This window comes from Salmo trutta, chromosome 19, assembly GCF_901001165.1.
Source record: "Salmo trutta chromosome 19, fSalTru1.1, whole genome shotgun sequence".
Lineage (NCBI taxonomy): Eukaryota > Metazoa > Chordata > Actinopteri > Salmoniformes > Salmonidae > Salmo > Salmo trutta.
The window spans coordinates 469,821-490,000 of NC_042975.1; the positions used below are offsets into that span (position 1 = coordinate 469,821).

Genomic DNA, 20,180 nt, shown 5'->3' on the forward strand with positions numbered 1-20,180 from the left:
ATGAGCTGTTAATCATGAAACATGCACCCCTGCCCTTCTTCTTACCAGAGAGATATTTATTCCTTTCTGCACAAAGAACTGAGAATCCAGCTGGCTGACTGATTCTAACAGTATATTCGTAGAGAGCCATGTCTCCATGAAGCAGAGTATTTTACAATCCCTGATGTCTCTCTGGAAAGAGACTTTGGCCCTGAGCTGGTCAACTTTATTATCCAGAGACTGAACATTAGCGAGTAATATACTCGGATGTGGTGGGTGGTGTTTGCGCCTCCTAAATCAGACTACAACCCCACTCTGAGTACCTCTCCTTTGCCGGCGTTGTTTTGGGTCGGCTTCTGGAATCATTTAAATTGCCCAGGGGTTTGCAAACAAAGGATCTGCTTCAGAAAAGTCATCCCTGGTCGTGATGCTGGTAGTGCTGGTGAGTTACCAGTGCTCTGATATCCAATAGTTCTCCCCGGCTGTATGTAATAACACAAAAATATTCTGGGCTAATAACGTAAGAAATAATACATTGTCTAGGTAATCCTGTTTAATGCATTTTTTTTTAAATGTATCATGTAGTAAAACTGCATAAGTGTTGCTCTCCACTTTCCGAGTTTTGAAATCAGTGGAATTCGAGTATGATAGCTAAGGAGATGGAAAAAACACCTGTCTCCGGATTACATCTTCAAACTAACTGGTCACACTCCCCAAGACCCCATGTCAGCACAGATAGAGCACAAATATCCCCAGCCCTATCCTTATCCAGCCTCACATATCCTGAATGATCTGTCTCCACTTCCTCTCTCTTCCACTTCCTCTCTCCTCCACTTCCTCTTGTCTTCTCAGTCGTCCCAGAAGATCGGCTTCCCATGGTTTGCTAATAACATGTCGATGGGGGAGTGTGACCAGGTGATTCCAGGTGAAAGCTATGATACCTTATTGATGATCAATCCATTGTGGAACGCTTTTAACACCTTGTGTGTCGAAAGCCCCAACAAATTGAGGCTGTTCTGAGGTCAATAAAGTTTTCTTAATGTTTTGTACACTCAGTGTTAGCTGCTAGAATGTTTTATTTAACTAGGGAAGTCCGTTAAGAACAAATTCTTATTTACAATGACGGCCTACTGGGGAACAATGGGTTAACTGCCTTGTTCAGGGGCAGAATGACAGATTTTTACCTTGTCAGCTCGGGGATCGATCTAGCAACCTTTTGGTTACTGGCCCAATGCTCTAACCACTAGGCTACCTGCCACCTCTACACTCTAACCACTAGGCTACCTACCGCCTCTACACTCTAACCACTAGGCTACCTACCGCCTCTAAACTCTAACCACTAGACTACCTGCTGGTTACTGGCCCAACGCTAGGCCTAGAATCACTGGAGTCTCGTCACGGGAGAAACTAGAAAGAGAGAGACATACACGTACATAGACACACACACAAAAACACACAGACAGACACACATTATATATACACACACACACACCCCTCTCACCGTGTCCCATCCTCATCATAAGCGTAGAAGTCATCCAACATGTCCACCTGGGCAGGGCTTGCTGTCAGGCGCTGCACGTCACTGAACGACCGGTGACCTAGCAACACCTCCGTTATACGCACATAACCCTTACCTAGGATACACACAGAGAGTAATGGAGTAAGTGTATCTCTCTCTCTCTCTCTCTCTCTCTCTCTCTCTCTCTCTCTCTCTCTCTCTCTATCAATCAATCACTCACTGATGGCCAGTAGCAGAGCGTCTCCCACCCTGGATAGCTCCATTCTCCCCAGCAGCAGCTCAGTCACCTCTAGATGTTCATTGGCCACCGCCAGCTGCAATGCATTCTGGCCCATGTAGTCTACTGCATTCACGTTGAGACTGGGCATGTGTAGGACCATGCGTCGCACCTTGTGGGAGAAGTAAATACTGGTTAAAAAACAGCGATATAATTATTACGTGATTAAATTAATCATGTAACAATCAACTCATTAGTAACTTGGGGCACCACGGAAAAAGTTTGTTTAATGAGTTACCGTTTCCCGAATTAACTCAAGACTATATCAAAATATATCATTATCATACCAGTCATCCATTTATCATTTCCTCATATCAGTCTCATTCTGAACGTTGCATAATCCGTAAATCTGCACAAACCCAGGTCCCACTGATCATTCCGTACCACACAAATTGATTTGATTATTTATTTACTAACAAGCTAAATGATAACATAAGATACACATACACGGTAAAGGTTATTGATTAGAAACTGAATACGATGACAACAGGTCCCTAGCTGACCAACACAATATGGCACGTGTTACAAAAGATGGAGATTTAAAGAGAGAGAGAGAAACAACACTTGGATACATTTGTAAACTACGCTTAGTTTAGCCCTAATACTTTGCCCCGAACTGCTGCTCTTAAGGGTAAGAAGTGTAATGCATGTATTTACGTGTTGAAGGTCTTCATCGGGTATCTCAGGCCTTCGTGGGCCGAGTTTCGCTTAGTAGGAGAAGTTAGACCAATGCCTTGTTCTTTGGCCAACTCCTTCGTTCTCTGTTGTAAGTCTCTGATTGTCCACAAGATGGCACAATGTCCTTTCTCTTAGTTGTCTGTTTCCTTGTACTCGTTCTGGAAGAGTGGTCTTCTAAGGACGGCTAATCAGCCATGTAGCTGATCCCAGTGTAGGAATGAAAGCAGTGTAGACAACCGATGACTTGAAGAGAATAACCGGGTGGTCCTGCTTGAATTCACCTTCTTAGATACAGTACTCAACTGTAGCGTTGATTGTTAAGAGTTTCCTTTGTCTTCTTCAACCTCGTGTTGCGTTTCGGGGTCTAATTAATAGACCTTAGCTGCAGCTCGTGGTCATCTAGTCTGATATGTTAATTATTAACTCAAATGCTTTATACCGTCGGGTAGAAAGGGGGCATTTCCGTCTATCTTACACGCTCTCTGGGTTCCCTGGGGCGCAGCTAGTTACGAGGCAAGGTATCACAATTTACTATGATCTTGTTTAGATAACTAAAATCACAGTCTCATCGTCACAAAAACATTTTCTTTAATCTGGATATTTTCTACACAACGTAATGTATGTAAACATAATTTACACATTATGAAAACTTTAAAGTTACAATGTTTTCATCATAACGTCTTCATTTAACTTAATGACATCACAACATAGACACGTCAGGAAGTCCAGGATCCAGTTGCAGAGGGAGGTGTTTATTCCCAGGGTCCTTAGCTTATTGATGAACTTTGAGGGTACTATGGTGTTGAACGCTGAGCTGTAGTCAATGAATAGCATTCTCACATAGGTGTTCCTTTTGTCCAGGTGGGAAAGGGCAGTGTGGAGTGCAATAGAGATTGCATCATCTGTGGATCTGTTAGGACGGTATGCAAATTGGAGTGGATCTAGGGTTTCTAGGATAATGGTGTTGATGTGAGCCTTGACCAGCCTTTCAAAGCACTTCATGGCTACCGACGTCCTATGGGCCGTGAGTGCTACGGGTTGGTAGTCATTTAGGCAGGTTACCTTAGTGTTCTTGGGCACAGGCACTATGGTGGTCTGCTTGAAACCTGTTACGGCTAGACGTTCCGCAACATCCGGTGAAATTGCAGTGCGCGAATTTCAAAATAAATTATTAGAAATATTAAACTTTCATAAAATCACAAGTGCAATACACCAAAATACAGCTTAACTTCTTGTTAATCCAGCCACCCTGTCAGATTTCAAAAAGGCTTTACGGTGAAAGCAAACCATGCTATTATTTGAGGACAGCACCCCACCATACAAACACATGACAATCATATTTCAACCGGCCAGGCGCGACACAAAACTCATAAATAACAATATAATTCATGCCTTACCTTTGAAGATCTTCTTCTGTTGGCACTCCAAAATGTCCCATAAACATCACAAATGTTCCTTTTGTTCGATAAATTGTTTCTTTATATCTCCAAAATGTCCATTTATTTGGCGCGTTTGATTCAGAAAAACACCGGTTCCAACTCGTGCAACATGACTACAGATTATCTAATAAATTACCTGTAAACTTTGTCCAAACATTTCAAACAACTTTCCTAATCCAACTTTAGGTATTTTAAAACATAAATAATCGATAACATTTAAGACGGAATAAACTGTGTTCAATAGTGGATAAAATTAAAGTGGAGCGAGCGCCAGGCCGCACGCCCCAAACAAAACAATACACTAGACTCGACACCCAGAAAGGAAAGGGCTACTTCTTCATTACTCAAAAGAAAAACATCAACCAATTTCTAAAGACTGTTGACATCTAGTGGAAGTGATAGGAACTGCAACCAGATGCCTCAGAAATCTAGAAATCTAGAAATCTAGAATCTTTCCCATAGAAAACCAATTGAAAACACAGTCACCTCAAAAAATAATTTTCCTGGATGGTTTGTCATCGGGGTTTCGCCTGCCAAATAAGTTATGTTATACTCACAGACATAATTGTAACAGTGTTAGACACTTTAGAGTGTGTTCTATTCACATCTACCAATTATATGCATATCCTAGCTTCTGGGCCTGAGTAGCAGGCAGTTTGCTTTGGGCACACTTTTCACCCGGACGTGAAAATAGTGCCCCCTAGCCCGAAGAGGTTTTAAAACATGTTGGCATTACAGGCAGACAGAGATAGGTTGAAAATGTTAGTGAAGACACTTGCCAGTTTATCAACGCGAGCTCGCAGTAACATGTCCTGGTAATCCATCTGGCCCTGCGGCCTTGGAATGTTGACCTGTTTAAAGGTCTTACTCACATCGACTGCGGAGATTGTGATCACACAGTCTTCCGGAACAGCTGGTGCTCTCATGCATTTTTCAGTGAAGGTTCACCTTCCAACAGAACAACGACCCTAACCACACAGCCAATCCTACACAGGAGTGGCTTTGGGACAAGTCTCCAAATGTCCTTGAGTGGCCCAGCCAGAGATTGGACTTGAACCCGATCGAACATCTCCGGAGAGACGTGAAAATAGCTGTGCAGCGACGCTCCCCATCCAACCTGACAGAGCTTGAGAGGATCTGCAGAGAAGAATGGGAGAAACTCCCCAGATACAGGTGTTCCAAGCTTATAGTGTCATACCCTAGAAGACTCAAGGCTTTAATCACTGTCAAGGGTGCTTCAACAAAGTACTGAGTAAAGGGTTTGAATATCTCTTTTTTATTTTATTTCGAATAAAAAGTTTGGACGCACCTACTCATTCAAGGTTTTTTAAATTTTATTTACTATTTTCTACATTGTAGAATAATAGTGAAGACATACTATGAACTAACACATTTGTAATCATGTAGTAATCAAAAAAGTGTTAAACTAATCAAAGTATCCTTGGTATGACCTTCTTAAAACAATTCCATATTGCTTAGACAGGGCTTAGACTCTTATAAGTTAACTGACAGGGGTGTAACATTGTCATGGTAACAGTTCCTTATTGTTGATCCTTATTCTTGAACTGCATTGTTGAGTAGATTTAGCAAGTAAGCATTTCACTATACCGTTTACACCTGTATTCTGTGCACGTGACCAATAAACGTGCATTTTATTTGACAGGACTGTAATGTTGTCATGGTAACTGACCTCTGGGATATTGCCATACTCTGCCGCCTCCAGGAAGCGCTGCTCTGCATCCGAGAGGCTGATGGGCGGATCCGAGAACATGTAGGCGGGGCCTCGCAGGGCCTGTCGTCGCTTAGCAACCGCCTGACGTGCCAGGAGCTGTCGCTCTGCACTGCTGCGACTGACAATGGAAACACAAATATACGCATGTAAATACACACATACACACACACACACACACACACACACACACACACACACACACACACACACATATACAAAATACAAACTGAAACCCCTACCTACATGTACAAATTACCTCGACTAACCTATACCCTTGCACATTGACTCAGTGCCGGTACCCCCTGTATATAGCTTCATTACTAACCTGTACCCCCACATTGACTCGGTGCCGGTACCCCCTGTATATAGCCTCATTACTAACCTATGCCCTCGCACATTGACTGGGTACCGGTACCCCCTGTATATAGCCTCATTACTAACCTGTACCCCCACATTGACTCTGTACCGGTACCCCCTGTATATAGCCTCATTACTAACCTGTACCCCCACATTGACTCTGTACCGGTAACCCCTGTATATAGCCTCATTACTAACCTATACCCCCACATTGACTCTGTACCGGTACCCCCTGTATATAGCCTCCACATTGACTCTGTACCGGTACCCCTTGTATATAGCCTCCACATTGACTCTGTACCGGTACCCCCTGTATATAGCCTCCACATTGACTCTGTACCGGTACCCCCTGTATATAGCCTCCACATTGACTCAGTGCCAGTACCCCCTGTATATAGCCTCGTTACTATTATTTTAGTGTTCTTTAGTTAATTTAGTAAATATTTTCTAAACTCTATTTCTTGAACTGCATTGTTGGTTAAGGGCTTGTAATTAAGCATTCACGGTAAGGTCTACTACACCTGTTGTATTCAGCATTTCACTGTGAGGTCTACTACACCTGTTGTATTCAGCATTTCACTGTAAGGTCTACTACACCTGTTGTATTCAGCATTTCACTGTGAGGTCTACTACACCTGTTGTATTCGGCGCATGTGACAAATAAACTTTGATATGACAAACACACACACAATATAAACAAACACAAACAAACATGGGTCGATCTGTGGCTGGGATAGAGGGCATAGGTGTTTGTTTGGGAGGGTAGGGTGAGTGAGTGTATGCATCCCACATCTTGTTATAGGCAACAATCCTTCATAGAAGTGCTTATATTATTACGCATATTATTCGTCAATTGTGGGAAGAAATTAAGATATGCAAGATTTTTTAATCTATATATTTTTTTTTTTACATAACAGATGCAGTAGAAACCCGAGGCGAAGGCGTTAGAAAGGATGTTGGCTATGGATCTGGTCCTGGACTGTAGGTGGATCGATCTGCTCTTTTAGAGGATGGGCCCCCATCTCTTGAAGGCCCTAGGACCCATCTGCTCTTTTAGAGGATGGGCCCCCATCTCTTAAAGGCCCTAGGATCCATCTGCTCTTTTTAAAGGATGGGCCCCCATCTCTTAAAGGCCCTAGGACCCATGTGCTCTTTTTAAAGGATGGGCCCCCATCTCTTAAAGGCCCTAGGACCCATCTGCTCTTTAGAGGATGGGCCCCCATCTCTTAAAGGCCCTAGGACCCATCTGCTCTTTTTAAAGGATGGGCCCCCATCTCTTAAAGGCCCTAGGATCCATGTGCTCATTTTAAAGGATGGGCTCCTATCTCTTAAAGGCCCTAGGATCCATGTGCTCATTTTAAAGGATGGGCCCCCATCTCTTAAAGGCCCTAGGATCCATGTGGTATTTTTAAAGGATGGGCCCCCATCTCTTAAAGGCCCTAGGACCCATCTGCTCTTTTTAAAGGATGGGCCCCCATCTCTTAAAGGCCCTAGGACCCATGTGTACAGGGATGGTCAGCCAGTCACTGGGAGGACAACCCAACTTGGGATGGGGGAGGTTTTAGAGGGTGGAATATTGGAGGACAAATAGAGTTTTACTTAGTCGCAGCTACAGCATAACAGTGCAACCAGCTCGATTCGGGCTTATGTAGCAAAATTTGAAATTTAGTTTTTTACATTGGAAAAAAGTAGAGACTCAGAGCAAAAAAAATGTATATCACACAACTACAGTTGAGGAACATTGGGAAAGTAATTCTGCTTTGAAAGTTGATAAACTTGTAACTTCATTTTTGAGAAAATGGCCTTGAATATTTAGGTACATCTACTGGAGAGCTCTTCTTTGTTTACACCCATTCAGCATTGTTCACAACCTCTAAAGCCATCTCTTTAAGGATTCACATGTGAGGCCAAGTACTAAACAACCAAATATTTCAAGACTAAAGGCTGGTTTATACTACGGGTGTGTCATGACTGTCCTGATCAGGTCAGGTTACAGGAGACCACAAACCTACAGAGGAGGAGTGAGGTGTCATGACTGTCCTGATCAGGTCAGGTTACAGGAGACCACAACCCTACAGATTATCTCTCAACCCCCAACAGAGGAGGAGAGATCTAGGGGTCTGAAGATGTGGGGGGTTTTATGACCCCTCACGCCCATGATAAATCTTAGGACACAGAGAAATTCCTTTGTCCTCACTATGGAGAACTGGCCTCAGAACATTAAACATGCAATAAAGGGACTTTGGAGCAATGGTTTCCGTCAGCCACAATGGTGGTCATAACGAGAGATGGAATATGAACATGTATGTCATTTTTGTTTTATTATTAAAGGTTAAGAGATGACGTTATTATGAAAACATTGTACCTTTGTCACGTCCTGGCCAGTATAAGGTTAATTGTTTTTGTAGTTTGGTCAGGGCGTGGCAGAGGGTATTTGTTTTATGTGGTTCAGGGTGGTGTGTTTTTGTTAAAAGGGTGGTTGATGTAGTAATTCTGGGTTTTGGTTTATGTTTAAGTATTTCTATGTGGAGTCTAGTAAGTGTATGTCTATGTTTGGTTAATTGGGGTTGGGACTCTCAGTTGAAGGCAGGTGTTGTCTATCTGCCTTTGATTGAGAGTCCCATATAGTAGGGTGTGTTTGTGTTTGGTATTTGTGGGTGATTGTTCTGTGTGTAAGCCTTGTGCTTAGCCAGACTGTTTGTAGTTGTTCGTTCGTTCTTTTGTTTTGTACGTTCATTTTTTGGAAGTTAAATAAACGTCAAGATGAGCATACACGTACCTGCTGCGTTTTGGTCCTCCTTCACCGACGACAATCGTGACAACCTTTAAGAGTTTTCCCAGTATATGCCTGATGTTTATACATTGTATGTTGTGTGGAAAATATCCAAATCAAAGAGAATGTTTTGGTAAAGATGAGATGTGAAGTTAGTTTCTAAAATTGGATTTGAGTAAAATCTAGGCCTTGTCCCTTAACTTGGTACGCCCAGAGAACTGCCCTAAAGGCGGTTACGCCCACTTCTGACCCGAGGGTATAAAACATGTGACTGAAGAATGAACTGTAGACTAAAAGAGACCCCAAGCTGCAGCGAAGGTCTAAATGGTCAACGAACCCCAAAATGCAATACAAAGTTTGAAGACAAAGAAATCTTTTTCTATCCAAGCTACGGATGAGTAGCTGTGTCTAAGCGGGTGAATTCAAGTTGAACCACCTAGCCTCCACTCTTCATCGAATCGTGGTATCTACGCTACTTCATTCCTACGCTGTGAGCTCTGAGCTACAGAGCTGTACGTCCTCAGACGACACCACAGAGAAAAGAGAAGAAATCAGACCACCAAGCCAAGAAGGACACTGACATCGTGAGGACAACCAGAGAGTTGCGCCGGAGAAGTGCGTCATTGAGAAGCCTAAACGACCCACGTGGAGCTTCCCATCTGAGACCTCCAACACGTAATTACATCATTATATTCTGACCCTTAAGAGCGGCAGTTTGGGGCAAGGCTAGAGTTAAAATAAGCATAGCTGACAAATGCACCCAAATGTATATTTCTCTCGTGTACTTTCTTTGTTTCTCTCTCTTTTAAGTCCCCATTTTGGGTAACATGCGCCATAGTGTGTTGGCCTGTTATACTAAGTCCTAATCAATAGCCTAGACTGTGTTTTGTGTATGTGTATCTTTTATCATCGTTTTAGCTTGCTAGTAAATAAATAATCAACTAAGATTGGTGCGGTAAACTCATTGGTCTTGCCCGGGTTCGTGCAGAGTCCCGGATTATGCGACGTTTAGAAATGAGACTAGAGGAGATTTAACGACTGTTGTAAAATCGATATTCTGATATTCTTTGAGTTAATTTGGGAAATAGAAACTCAATAAAACTAATTTTCCCATGGTGCCCCAGGTTAATGAGTTAATAATTGCTTGATTCATTGCTTGATTCATTTAATCACGCAATTATAAACCGTTAACCATTAAATGAGCAACAGTCGTCACATTAACTAATACAACGTCACGACAGGTATAAATCTGGAGTGGCAGAGTGTGCTCAGAGTGCGCTCTGTACGTTTGTAAACTCAGAGTGTTGTCAGATTGTCCATTTGTTAATTCAGAGTGTTTCGCTCTCTGAGCATTCAGAGCGCACACTGGACGCTCTGGCCGAGGAGTAGGGTTGATGAGCGTTCTGACCTAACAACGGCAGTCAAGCACCCAAGCTAACTGGCTAACGTTGGCTAGCTTGCTAGCTACTTCCAGACACAAATGCGAGAACAGGTCACTCTGACCATTTTACTCTCCCCAGCAGAGCTGGTTAGGCTGCATTCATGTTATCCAGAGTGTTGGTGACTGCAACTGTGCTGCTGGTAACAATTGAATTACGCTTTTTTGCCAAAGTTTACTGACACCAGCCATATTCAACGGGTGTTGAGCGTTCGTAAATGCGTCGGTTATTATGCCTTCTGACACACTTAGATGAGAATGCTCTGAAATCGGAGTAGATAGCCAGAGCGAATTTATCAGCTACGCCTATCGACACTTGTCGCAGTAACATCATGAACGTTGCACTGAAATGGTTACTTGCATAGTGGTATCTTTTGTTTTGACATGTAGCTAGCTAGCTAAACAATGAACCATAATCCCAACTCATGGTTACTAGCCTGCATGAAGCTGCAGGTAGCTAACAAACCAGGTTCGATGTTATCTAGCTAACATTAGGCTATAAATATCAATTTAAATGGCTCTGAGATACAAATAATATAACTACACAGATCTCATACACCTAACGTCAGCTAGCTAGCTACCAGTACACTAACTTGAAATGAAAATGACTTTGACAAAATTAGAAATGTGGAATATCTGAAAATGTAGCTAGCTAGACTATCTTACTAATGTACATGGATGAACGCTTCTCCCTCTCTGTCACGGATGCCATGGTTGCCCTTTGTTTGAAGATGTAATCCGGAGACAGGTGTTTTATAAAACAGCCTTCTGTGTGTTCTCTTTTCGACTCCGTTGGCATGTTTGTAATCAAACGGCAGAAGTTTCTCCATCTCCTTAGCTATCATACTCTAATTCCACTGATTTCAAAACTTGGCCCTCAAGAAAGTGGAGAGCATCACTTATGCAGTTCTACTATGTGATATCTTTCAAAAAAGCTGTGTTAGAAAGGATTACCTACACATACTGATCAGCTCATGTTATAGACAGAAGGCAGCTACATGGCAGACCAATCCGAACTCATCTCTCGGCATGTCTAGCCCACTCATTATCTCAGCCAATCATGGTTAGCGTGAAGGTTGCTTACTTTTCTGTGACTAAACTAGGTTAACTAGGCTCATCATTTTACAATTGTATTAGTATTTACAGATGACATACAAGTTTGTTATTAAGGCACATGAAAGTTCACATGTTCCAGAATGCATTTCTGCCCAAAAAACAACACGCGACATATGCCTAGTTTCCTGAAACGAGGCACAAATGGACACTCAATTATCATGGTACTTCTTAATGGTAAGTTTACAAACATATATTATTAAGTATAATAAAAATGTGTATCTCATTATGGTATGTAGAATCAAAACGTGTATCTCATTTTGGTAAGTGGTGAAATAAATATAGTTAGTTATAATTGTAAAGGCTTTGCAAATAATAAGAAAAGACAATCAGTATTTATCAGTATTCAGACCCCTTGACTTTCCACATTTTATTATCTTACAGCCTTATTCTAAAATGGATTAAATTGTTTTGTTTTTCAACTCAATCTACACACAATATCTCATAATGACATCACAATAACCCATAATGACATCACAATATCTCATAATGACATCACAATATCTCATATTGACAAAGCATAAACATGTTTGTAGAACGTTTTGTAAATGTATATATTCTTTTAAATATCACATTTACATAAGAATTCAGACCCTTTACTCAGTACTTGTTGAAGCACCTTCGGCAGCGATTACAGCCTTGAGTCTTCTTGGGTATGACGCTACAAGCGTGGCACACCTGTATTTGGGGAGTTTCTCCCATTCTTCTCTGCAGATCCTGTCTAGCTCTGTCAGATTGGATGTGGAGCATCGCTACATAGCTATTTTCAGGTCTCTCCAGAGATGTTCAATCAGGTTCAAGTCTGCCTTCTGGCTGGGCCACTTAAGGACATTCAGAGAAGCCACTCCTGCGTTGTCTTGGCTGTGTTCTTAGGGTTGTTGTCCTGTTGGATGGTGAACCTTCGCCCCAGTATGAGGTCCTGAGCAGATTTTCATCAAGGATCTCTCTGTACTTTGCTCCATTCATCTTTCCCTCGATCCTGACAAGTCTCCCAGTCCCTCCCACTGATAAACAGCATGATGCTGCCACCACCATGCTTCACTGTAGAGTTGGTGCCAGGTTTCCTCCAGATGTGACACTTTGTATTCAGGCCAAAGAGTTCAATCTTGGTTTCATCAGACCAGAGAATCTTGTTTCTCATGGTCTGAGAATCCATTAGGTGCCATTTGGCAAACTTCAAGCGTGCTGTCATGTGCCTTTTACTGAGGAATGGCTTCCGTCTGGCCACTCTACCATAAAGGCCTGATTGGTGGAGTGCTGCAGAGATGGTTTTCGTTCTGGAAGATTCTCCCATCTCCACAGAGGAAGTCTGGAGCTCTGTCAGAGTGACCATCGGGTTCTTGGTCACCTCCCTGACCAAGGCCCTTCTCCCCAATTGCTCAGTATGGCCAGGCAGCCAGCTGTAGGAAAAGTCTTGGTGGTTCCAAACTTCTTCCATTTAAGAATGATGGAGGCCACTGTGATCTTGGGGACCTTCAATGTTACTGAAATGTTTTGGTACCCTTCCCCAGATCTGTGCCTCGACACAATCCTGTCTATCAATGGAAACAGGATGCACCTGAGCTCAATTTCGAGTCTCATAGCAAAGAGTCAGCATATAGTGGAAAGCTTTCCCAGAAGAGTGGAGGCTGTTACAGCAGTAGAGGTTTGACCAACTCCATATTAATGCCCGTGATTTTGGAATGAGATGTTCGACCAGCAGGTGTCCACATACTTTTGTTCATGTGGTGTATATTTACAGAAAAAAAAACAATATAGGGGATTGGAAATGATGTAGACAATTAAATTGATAGAAGCCACAAACTACCAGCAAGGTTAAAGCAGATCTACCCCCTAAAAGGTAAACATAAACATCTATAATGAGTCTTTGCCGGTATAAGGAAAAGTACTGAGCTGTTACTATAACCTTCAACAGCTGTTACTGTAACCTTCAACAGCTGTTACGATAACGTTCAACATCTCTTACTGTAACCTTCAACAGCTGTTACTGTAACCTTCAACAGCTGTTACTGTAACCTTCAACAGCTGTTACTGTAACCTTCAACAGTTGTTACTATAACCTTCAACAGCTGTTACTGTAACCTTCAACAGCTGTTACTATAACCTTCAACAGCTGTTACTGTAACCTTCAACAGCTGTTACTATAACCTTCAACAGCTGTTACTGTTAAACTTCAACAGCTGTTACTATAACCTTCAACATCTGTTACTATAACCTTCAACATCTGTTACTGTAACCTTCAACAGCTGTTACTGTAACCTTGAACAGCTGTTACTATAACCTTCAACATCTGCTACTGTAACCTTCAACTGCTGTTACTATAACCTTCAACAGCTGTTACTATAACCTTCAACAGCTGTTACTATAACTGTTACGAGTGGTGCTCTCATCTAATCTATGAACATAGACAGGGCTCTAACTCTCCTAGCTCCACAATGAAATAGGGTGCAGGCCAGGCAGCAGGCTGTTAGCCAGCCTGCCAGCTTAGTGGAGTCTGCCACTAGCATAGTCAGTGTAGTCAGCTCAGCTATCCCCATGGAGACCGTGTCTGTGCCTCGATCTAGGTTGGGCAAAACTAAACATGGCGGTGTTTGCCTTAGCAATCTCACTGGAATAAAGACCTCCTCCATTCCTGCCATTATTGAAAGAGATCGTGATACCTCACATCTCAAAATAGGGCTACTTAATGTTGGATCCCTCACTTCAAAGGCAGTTATAGTCAATTAACTAATCACTGATCATAACCTTGATGTGATTGGCCTGACTGAAACATGGCTTAAGCCTGATGAATTTACTGTGTTAAATGAGGCCTCACCCCCTGGTTACACTAGTGACCATATCCCCCGCACATCCCGCAAAGGCGGAGGTGTTGATAACATTTACAATAGCAAAAATGACTGCGTTTTCGTCTTTTGAGCTTCTAGTCATGAAATCGATGCAGCCTACTCAATCACTTTTTATAGCTACTGTTTACAGGCCTCCTGGGCCATATGCAGCGTTCCTCACTGAGTTCCCTGAATTCCTATCGGACCTTGTAGTCATAGCAGATAATATTCACATTTTTGGTGACTTTAATATTCACATGGAAAAGTCCACACACCCACTCCAAAAGGCTTTCAGAGCCATCATCGACTCAATGGGTTTTGTCCAACATGTCTCCGGACCTACTCACTGCCACAGTCATACTCTGGACCTAGTTTTGTCCCTTGGAATAAATGTTGTGGATCTTAATGTTTTTTCTCATAATCCTGGACTATCGGACCACCATTTTATTACGTTTGCAATCGCAACAAATAATCTGCTCAGACCTAAACCAAGGATCATCAAAAGCTGTGCTATAAATTCTCAGACAACCCAAAGATTCCTTGATGCCCTTCCAGACTCCCTCCATCTTCCAAAGGAGGTCAGAGTACAAACATCGGTTAACCACCTAACTGAGCAATTAAATTTAACCTTGTGTAATACCCTAGATGCAGTCGCACCCCTAAAAACAAAAAAACATTTGTCATAAGGAACTAGCTCCCTTGTATACAGAAAATACCCGAGCCCTGAAGCAAGCGTCCAGAAAATTGTAACAGAAATGGCACTACACCAAACTGTAAATCTTCTATCTTGGAAAGACAGAACTGTGCAGTATCAAAGAGCCCTCACTGCTGCTCGATCATCCTATTTTTCCAAATTAATTAAGGAGAATAAGAACAATCCTAAATGTCTTTTTGATACTGTAGCAAAGCTAACTAAAAAGCAGCATTACGTAAGAGAGGAAGATGGCTTTCACTTCAGCAGTGAAATTCATTAACTTCTTTGACGAAAAGATCACAGTCATTAGAAAGCAAATTACGGACTCCTCTTTAAATGTGCGTATTTCTCTAAAGCTCCGTTGTCTTGAGTCTGCACAACATTGCCAGGACCTAGGATCAAGGAAGAGAATCAAGTTTTTAATCCTATATCTCTTGACACATTGATGAAAATAGTAATGGCCTCTAAACCTTCAAGCTGCATACTGGACCCTATTCCAACTAAACTACTGAAAGAGCTGCTTCCTGTGCTTGGCCCTCCTATGTTGAACATAATAAATGGCTCCTTATCCACCGGATGTGAACCAAACTCACTAAAAGTGGCAGTAATAAAGCCTCTCTTGAAAAGGCCAAACCTTGACCCAGAAGATGTAAAAAACTACCGGCCTATATCGAATCTCCCATTCCTCTCAAAACATTTAGAAAAAGCTGTTGCACAGCAACTCACTGCCTTCTTGAAGACAAACAATATATATGAAAAAATAGAGCAAATGTTTTACTTTTAAACTCGGACAAAACAGAGATGCTAGTTCTAGGTCCCAAGAAACAAAGAGATCTTCTGTTGGATCTGACAATTAATCTTGATGGTTGTACAGTCGTCTCAAATGAAACTGTGAAGGACCTCGGCGTTACTCTGGACCCTGATCTCTCTTTTGACGAACATATCAAGACTGTTTCAAGGACAGCTTTTTTCCATCTATGTAACATTGCAAAAAAATCAGGAACTTTCTATCCAAAAATGACGCAGAAAAATGTATCCATGCTTTTGTCACTTCTAGATTAGACTACTGCAAAGCTCTACTCTCTGGGTACCTTGATAAAGCACTAAATTAACTTCAGTTAGTGCTAAATACGGCTGCTAGAATCTTGACTAGAACCAAAAATGTGATCATATTACTCCAGTGCTAGCCTCTCTACACTGGTTTCCTCTTAAGGCAAGGGCTGATTTCAAGGTTTTACTGCTAACCAACAAAGCATTACAAGGGCTTGCTCCTACCTATCTCTCCAATTTGGTCCTGCCGTGCATACCTACACGTACGCTACGGTCACAAGACGCAGGCCGCTTTATTGTCCCTAGAATTTCTAAGCAAACAGCTGAAGGCAGGGCTTTCTCCAATAGAGCTCCATTTTTATGGAATGGCCTGCCTACCCATGTGAGAGACGCAGACTCGGTCTCAACCTTTAAGTCTTTATTGAAGACTCATCTCTTCAGTAGGTCCTATGATTGAGTGTAGTCAGGCCCAGGGGTGTGAAGGTGAATGGAAAGGCACTGGAGCAACAAACCACCCTTGCTGTCTCTGCCTGGCCGGTTCCCCTCTCTCTGCTGAGATTCTCTGCCTCTGACCCTATTACAGGGGCTGAGTCACTGGCTTACTGGTGCTCTTCCATGCCGTCCCTAGGAGGGGTGCGTCACTTGAGTGGGTTGAGTCACTGACGTGATCTTCCTGTCCGGGTTCGTGCCCCCCTCGGGTTGGTGCCGTGAGAGAGATCTTCGTGGGCTATACTCTGCCTTCTCTCCGGGTAATAAGTTGGTGGTTGAAGATATCCCTCTAGTGGTGTGGGGGCTGTGCTTTGGCAAAGTGGGTGGGGTTATATCCTGCCTGTTTGGCCCTGTCCGGGGATTTCATCGGATGGGGCCACAGTGTCTCCTGACCCCTCCTGTCTCAGCCTACAGTATTTATGCTGCAATAGTTTGTGTCGGGTGCTCCTATCTTATCTGGTGTCCTGTGTGAATTTAAGAATGCTCCCTCTAATTCTCTCTCTCTCCCCTCCAAGTGGACCTGAGCCCTGGGACCATGCCTCAGGACTACCTGGCCTGATGACTCCTTGCTGTCCCCAGTACACCTGGTCGTGCTGCTGCTACAGTTTCAACTGTTCTGCCTGTGGCTATGGAACCCTGACCTGTTCACCGGACGTGCTACCTTGTCCCGGACCTGCTGTTTTTGATTCTCTCCCGCTACAGCACCTACTGTCTCTAACTCTGAATGCTCGGCTATGAAAAGCCAACTGACATTTTATTTATCTTTTTTGAATCTAACCTTTATTTAACTAGACAAGTCAGTTAAGAAAGAATTCTTATGTACAATGACAGCCTAGGAACAGAACATTTACTCCTGAGGTGCTGACCTGTTGCACCCTCTACAACCACCGTGATTATTATTACTATTTGACCCTGCTGGTCATCTATAAACATTTGAAAATCTTGGCCATGTTCTGTTGTAATCTCAACCCGGCACAGCCAGAAGAGGACTGGCCACCCCTCAGAGCCTGATTCCTCTATAGGTTTCTTCCTAAGTTCCTGCTTTTCAGAGAGTTTTTCCTAGCCACCGTGCTTCTACATATGCATTGCTTGCTGCATAAATTCATTCGAATTCTAAACAATGGTGCTAGTCCCATGAATTCTAAACAATGGTGCTAGTCCCATGAATTCTAAACAATGGTGCTAGTCCCATGAATTCTAAACAATGGTGCTAGTCCCATGAATTCTAAACAATGGTGCTTGTCTCATGAATTCTAAACAATGGTGCTAGTCCCATGAATTCTAAACAATGGTGCTAGTCCCATGAATTCTAAACAATGGTGCTAGTCCCATGAATTTTAAACAATGGTGCTAGTCCCATGAATTTTAAACAATGGTGCTAGTCCCATGAATTATAAACAATGGTGCTAGTCCCATGAATTATAAACAATGGTGCTAGTTCCATGAATTATAAACAATGGTGCTAGTCCCATGAATTCTAAACAATGGTGCTAGTTCCATGAATTATAAACAATGGTGCTAGTCCCATGAATTCTAAACAATGGTGCTAGTCCCATGAATTATAAACAATGGTGCTAGTCCCATGAATTATAAACAATGGTGCTAGTCCCATGAATTCTAAACAATGGTGCTAGTCTCATGAATTCTAAACAATGGTGCTAGTTCCATGAATTCTAAACAATGGTGCTAGTCCCATGAATTCTAAACAATGGTGCTAGTTCCATGAATTATAAACAATGGTGCTAGTCCCATGAATTATAAACAATGGTGCTAGTCCCATGAATTCTAAACAATGGTGCTAGTCCCATGAATTCTAAACAATGGTGCTAGTCCCATGAATTCTAAACAATGGTGCTAGTCCCATGAATTATAAACAATGGTGCTAGTCCCATGAATTCTAAACAATGGTGCTAGTCTCATGAATTCTAAACAATGGTGCTAGTTCCATGAATTCTAAACAATGGTGCTAGTTCCATGAATTATAAACAATGGTGCTAGTCCCATGAATTATAAACAATGGTGCTAGTCCCATGAATTCTAAACAATGGTGCTAGTCCCATGAATTCTAAACAATGGTGCTAGTCCCATGAATTCTAAACAATGGTGCTAGTCCCATGAATTATAAACAATGGTGCTAGTCCCATGAATTCTAAACAATGGTGCTAGTCTCATGAATTCTAAACAATGGTGCTAGTTCCATGAATTCTAAACAATGGTGCTAGTCCCATGAATTCTAAACAATGGTGCTAGTTCCATGAATTATAAACAATGGTGCTAGTCCCATGAATTCTAAACAATGGTGCTAGTCCCATGAATTCTAAACAATGGTGCTAGTCCCATGAATTCTAAACAATGGTGCTAGTCCCATGAATTCTAAACAATGGTGCTAGTCCCATGAATTCTAAACAATGGTGCTAGTCCCATTCATCTGTTTGTTTTCCTAATGTTCTGTACGTGAATACAACTTGTCCTTTATTATCTTCCTCTTAGGGTTTAGTCCCCTCATCTCTGCCAACTCAGTTTGTTGTCGTATCAAGTGTCATGATATGAAACCCTAATCAGAGTGGGCTACAACACCTTGTCTAAATCAACCTGTTTTTGTCTACAACCTGCAATTTAGCTCTTAATTGCTTATGTGTACAAGATCAAAATAAACCTTACTATAATGCACCTTTCTCTATAAAGACAGGTTAATAGCATAAAGACTACACTAAAGTGTAATACAGACCTACAGAAAGTCTGTTCCATTCGTCTATTTTTCTTGCCTTGTATTCTGTTGTTCTGAACATAAAGGCTGCTTAGTAAATCTATTACGTATTACTCAGGAAATCACGTTGACAAGATTAGTTGAGGCCTACGTTATCAGACACTATTTGAAACAACTTAAAAATGCAAGTCAGAAGGAGAACTTATTATTTCAGGCTGAATCGGAGCCATGTCACTCACCCTGGGTAGTATCCATTGTAACTGGAGCAGTTGTCATCTCCGAAGTCTGCATTGATGAGCAGGTTGTCACGACTCCTGACCCTCCGCTCGATCACATGGTTCTGTTCCGACACTGACCGGCGCTGGTTCATCTTCTGACCGCTCCACAACTGCTAAACAACCGCTTCAGACCACTACAGACTAATGCAGAATACTACAGACCACTGCAGAATACTATAGACCACTGCAGAATACTACAGACCACTGCAGAATACTGCAGACTAATGCAGAATACTATAGACCACTACAGACTAATGCAGAATACTACAGACCACTGCAGAATACTACAGACTAATGCAGAATACTACAGACCACTACAGACTAATGCAGAATACTACAGACCACTGCAGAGTACTACAGACCACTGCAGAATACTATAGATAACTACAGACCACTACAGAATACTACAGACCACTACAGAATACTATAGATAACTACAGACCACTGCAGACCACTACAGACCACTACAGACCACTACAGAATACTATAGACCACTGCAGAATACTATAGATAACTACAGACCACTACAGAATACTATAGAACACTGCAGAATACTATAGATAACTACAGACCACTACAGAATACTATAGACCACTGCAGAATACTATAGATAACTACAGACCAGGACAGGTAACTACAGACAACTACCGACCACTACAAACCACTACAGACCACTACAGACTAATGCAGACCACTACAGACCACTAGAGAATACTACAGACCACTACAGACCACTACAGATCACTACAGACTAATGCAGACCACTACAGACCACTAGAGAATACTACAGACCACTACAGACCACTACAGACCACTACAGACTAATGCAGAC

The 20,180-nt window shown here is 42.2% G+C and overlaps 1 protein-coding gene across 1 annotated transcript in view; it reads right to left on the minus strand.

The window, feature by feature from the left end:
* Window positions 1-19,604, minus strand: part of LOC115155041 (short transient receptor potential channel 6-like) — a 59,100-nt gene extending 39,496 nt beyond the window's left edge. The window contains exons 1-4 of the mRNA XM_029701836.1: window positions 19,310-19,604; window positions 5,583-5,736; window positions 1,719-1,887; window positions 1,481-1,613 (exon numbers count right to left, since the gene is read on the minus strand). Coding sequence (XP_029557696.1) covers window positions 1,481-1,613; window positions 1,719-1,887; window positions 5,583-5,736; window positions 19,310-19,440 — 587 coding nt within the window. The 5' untranslated portion in view covers window positions 19,441-19,604. The remainder of the gene's footprint in view (window positions 1-1,480; window positions 1,614-1,718; window positions 1,888-5,582; window positions 5,737-19,309) is intronic.
* Window positions 19,605-20,180: the final 576 nt, after the last annotated feature.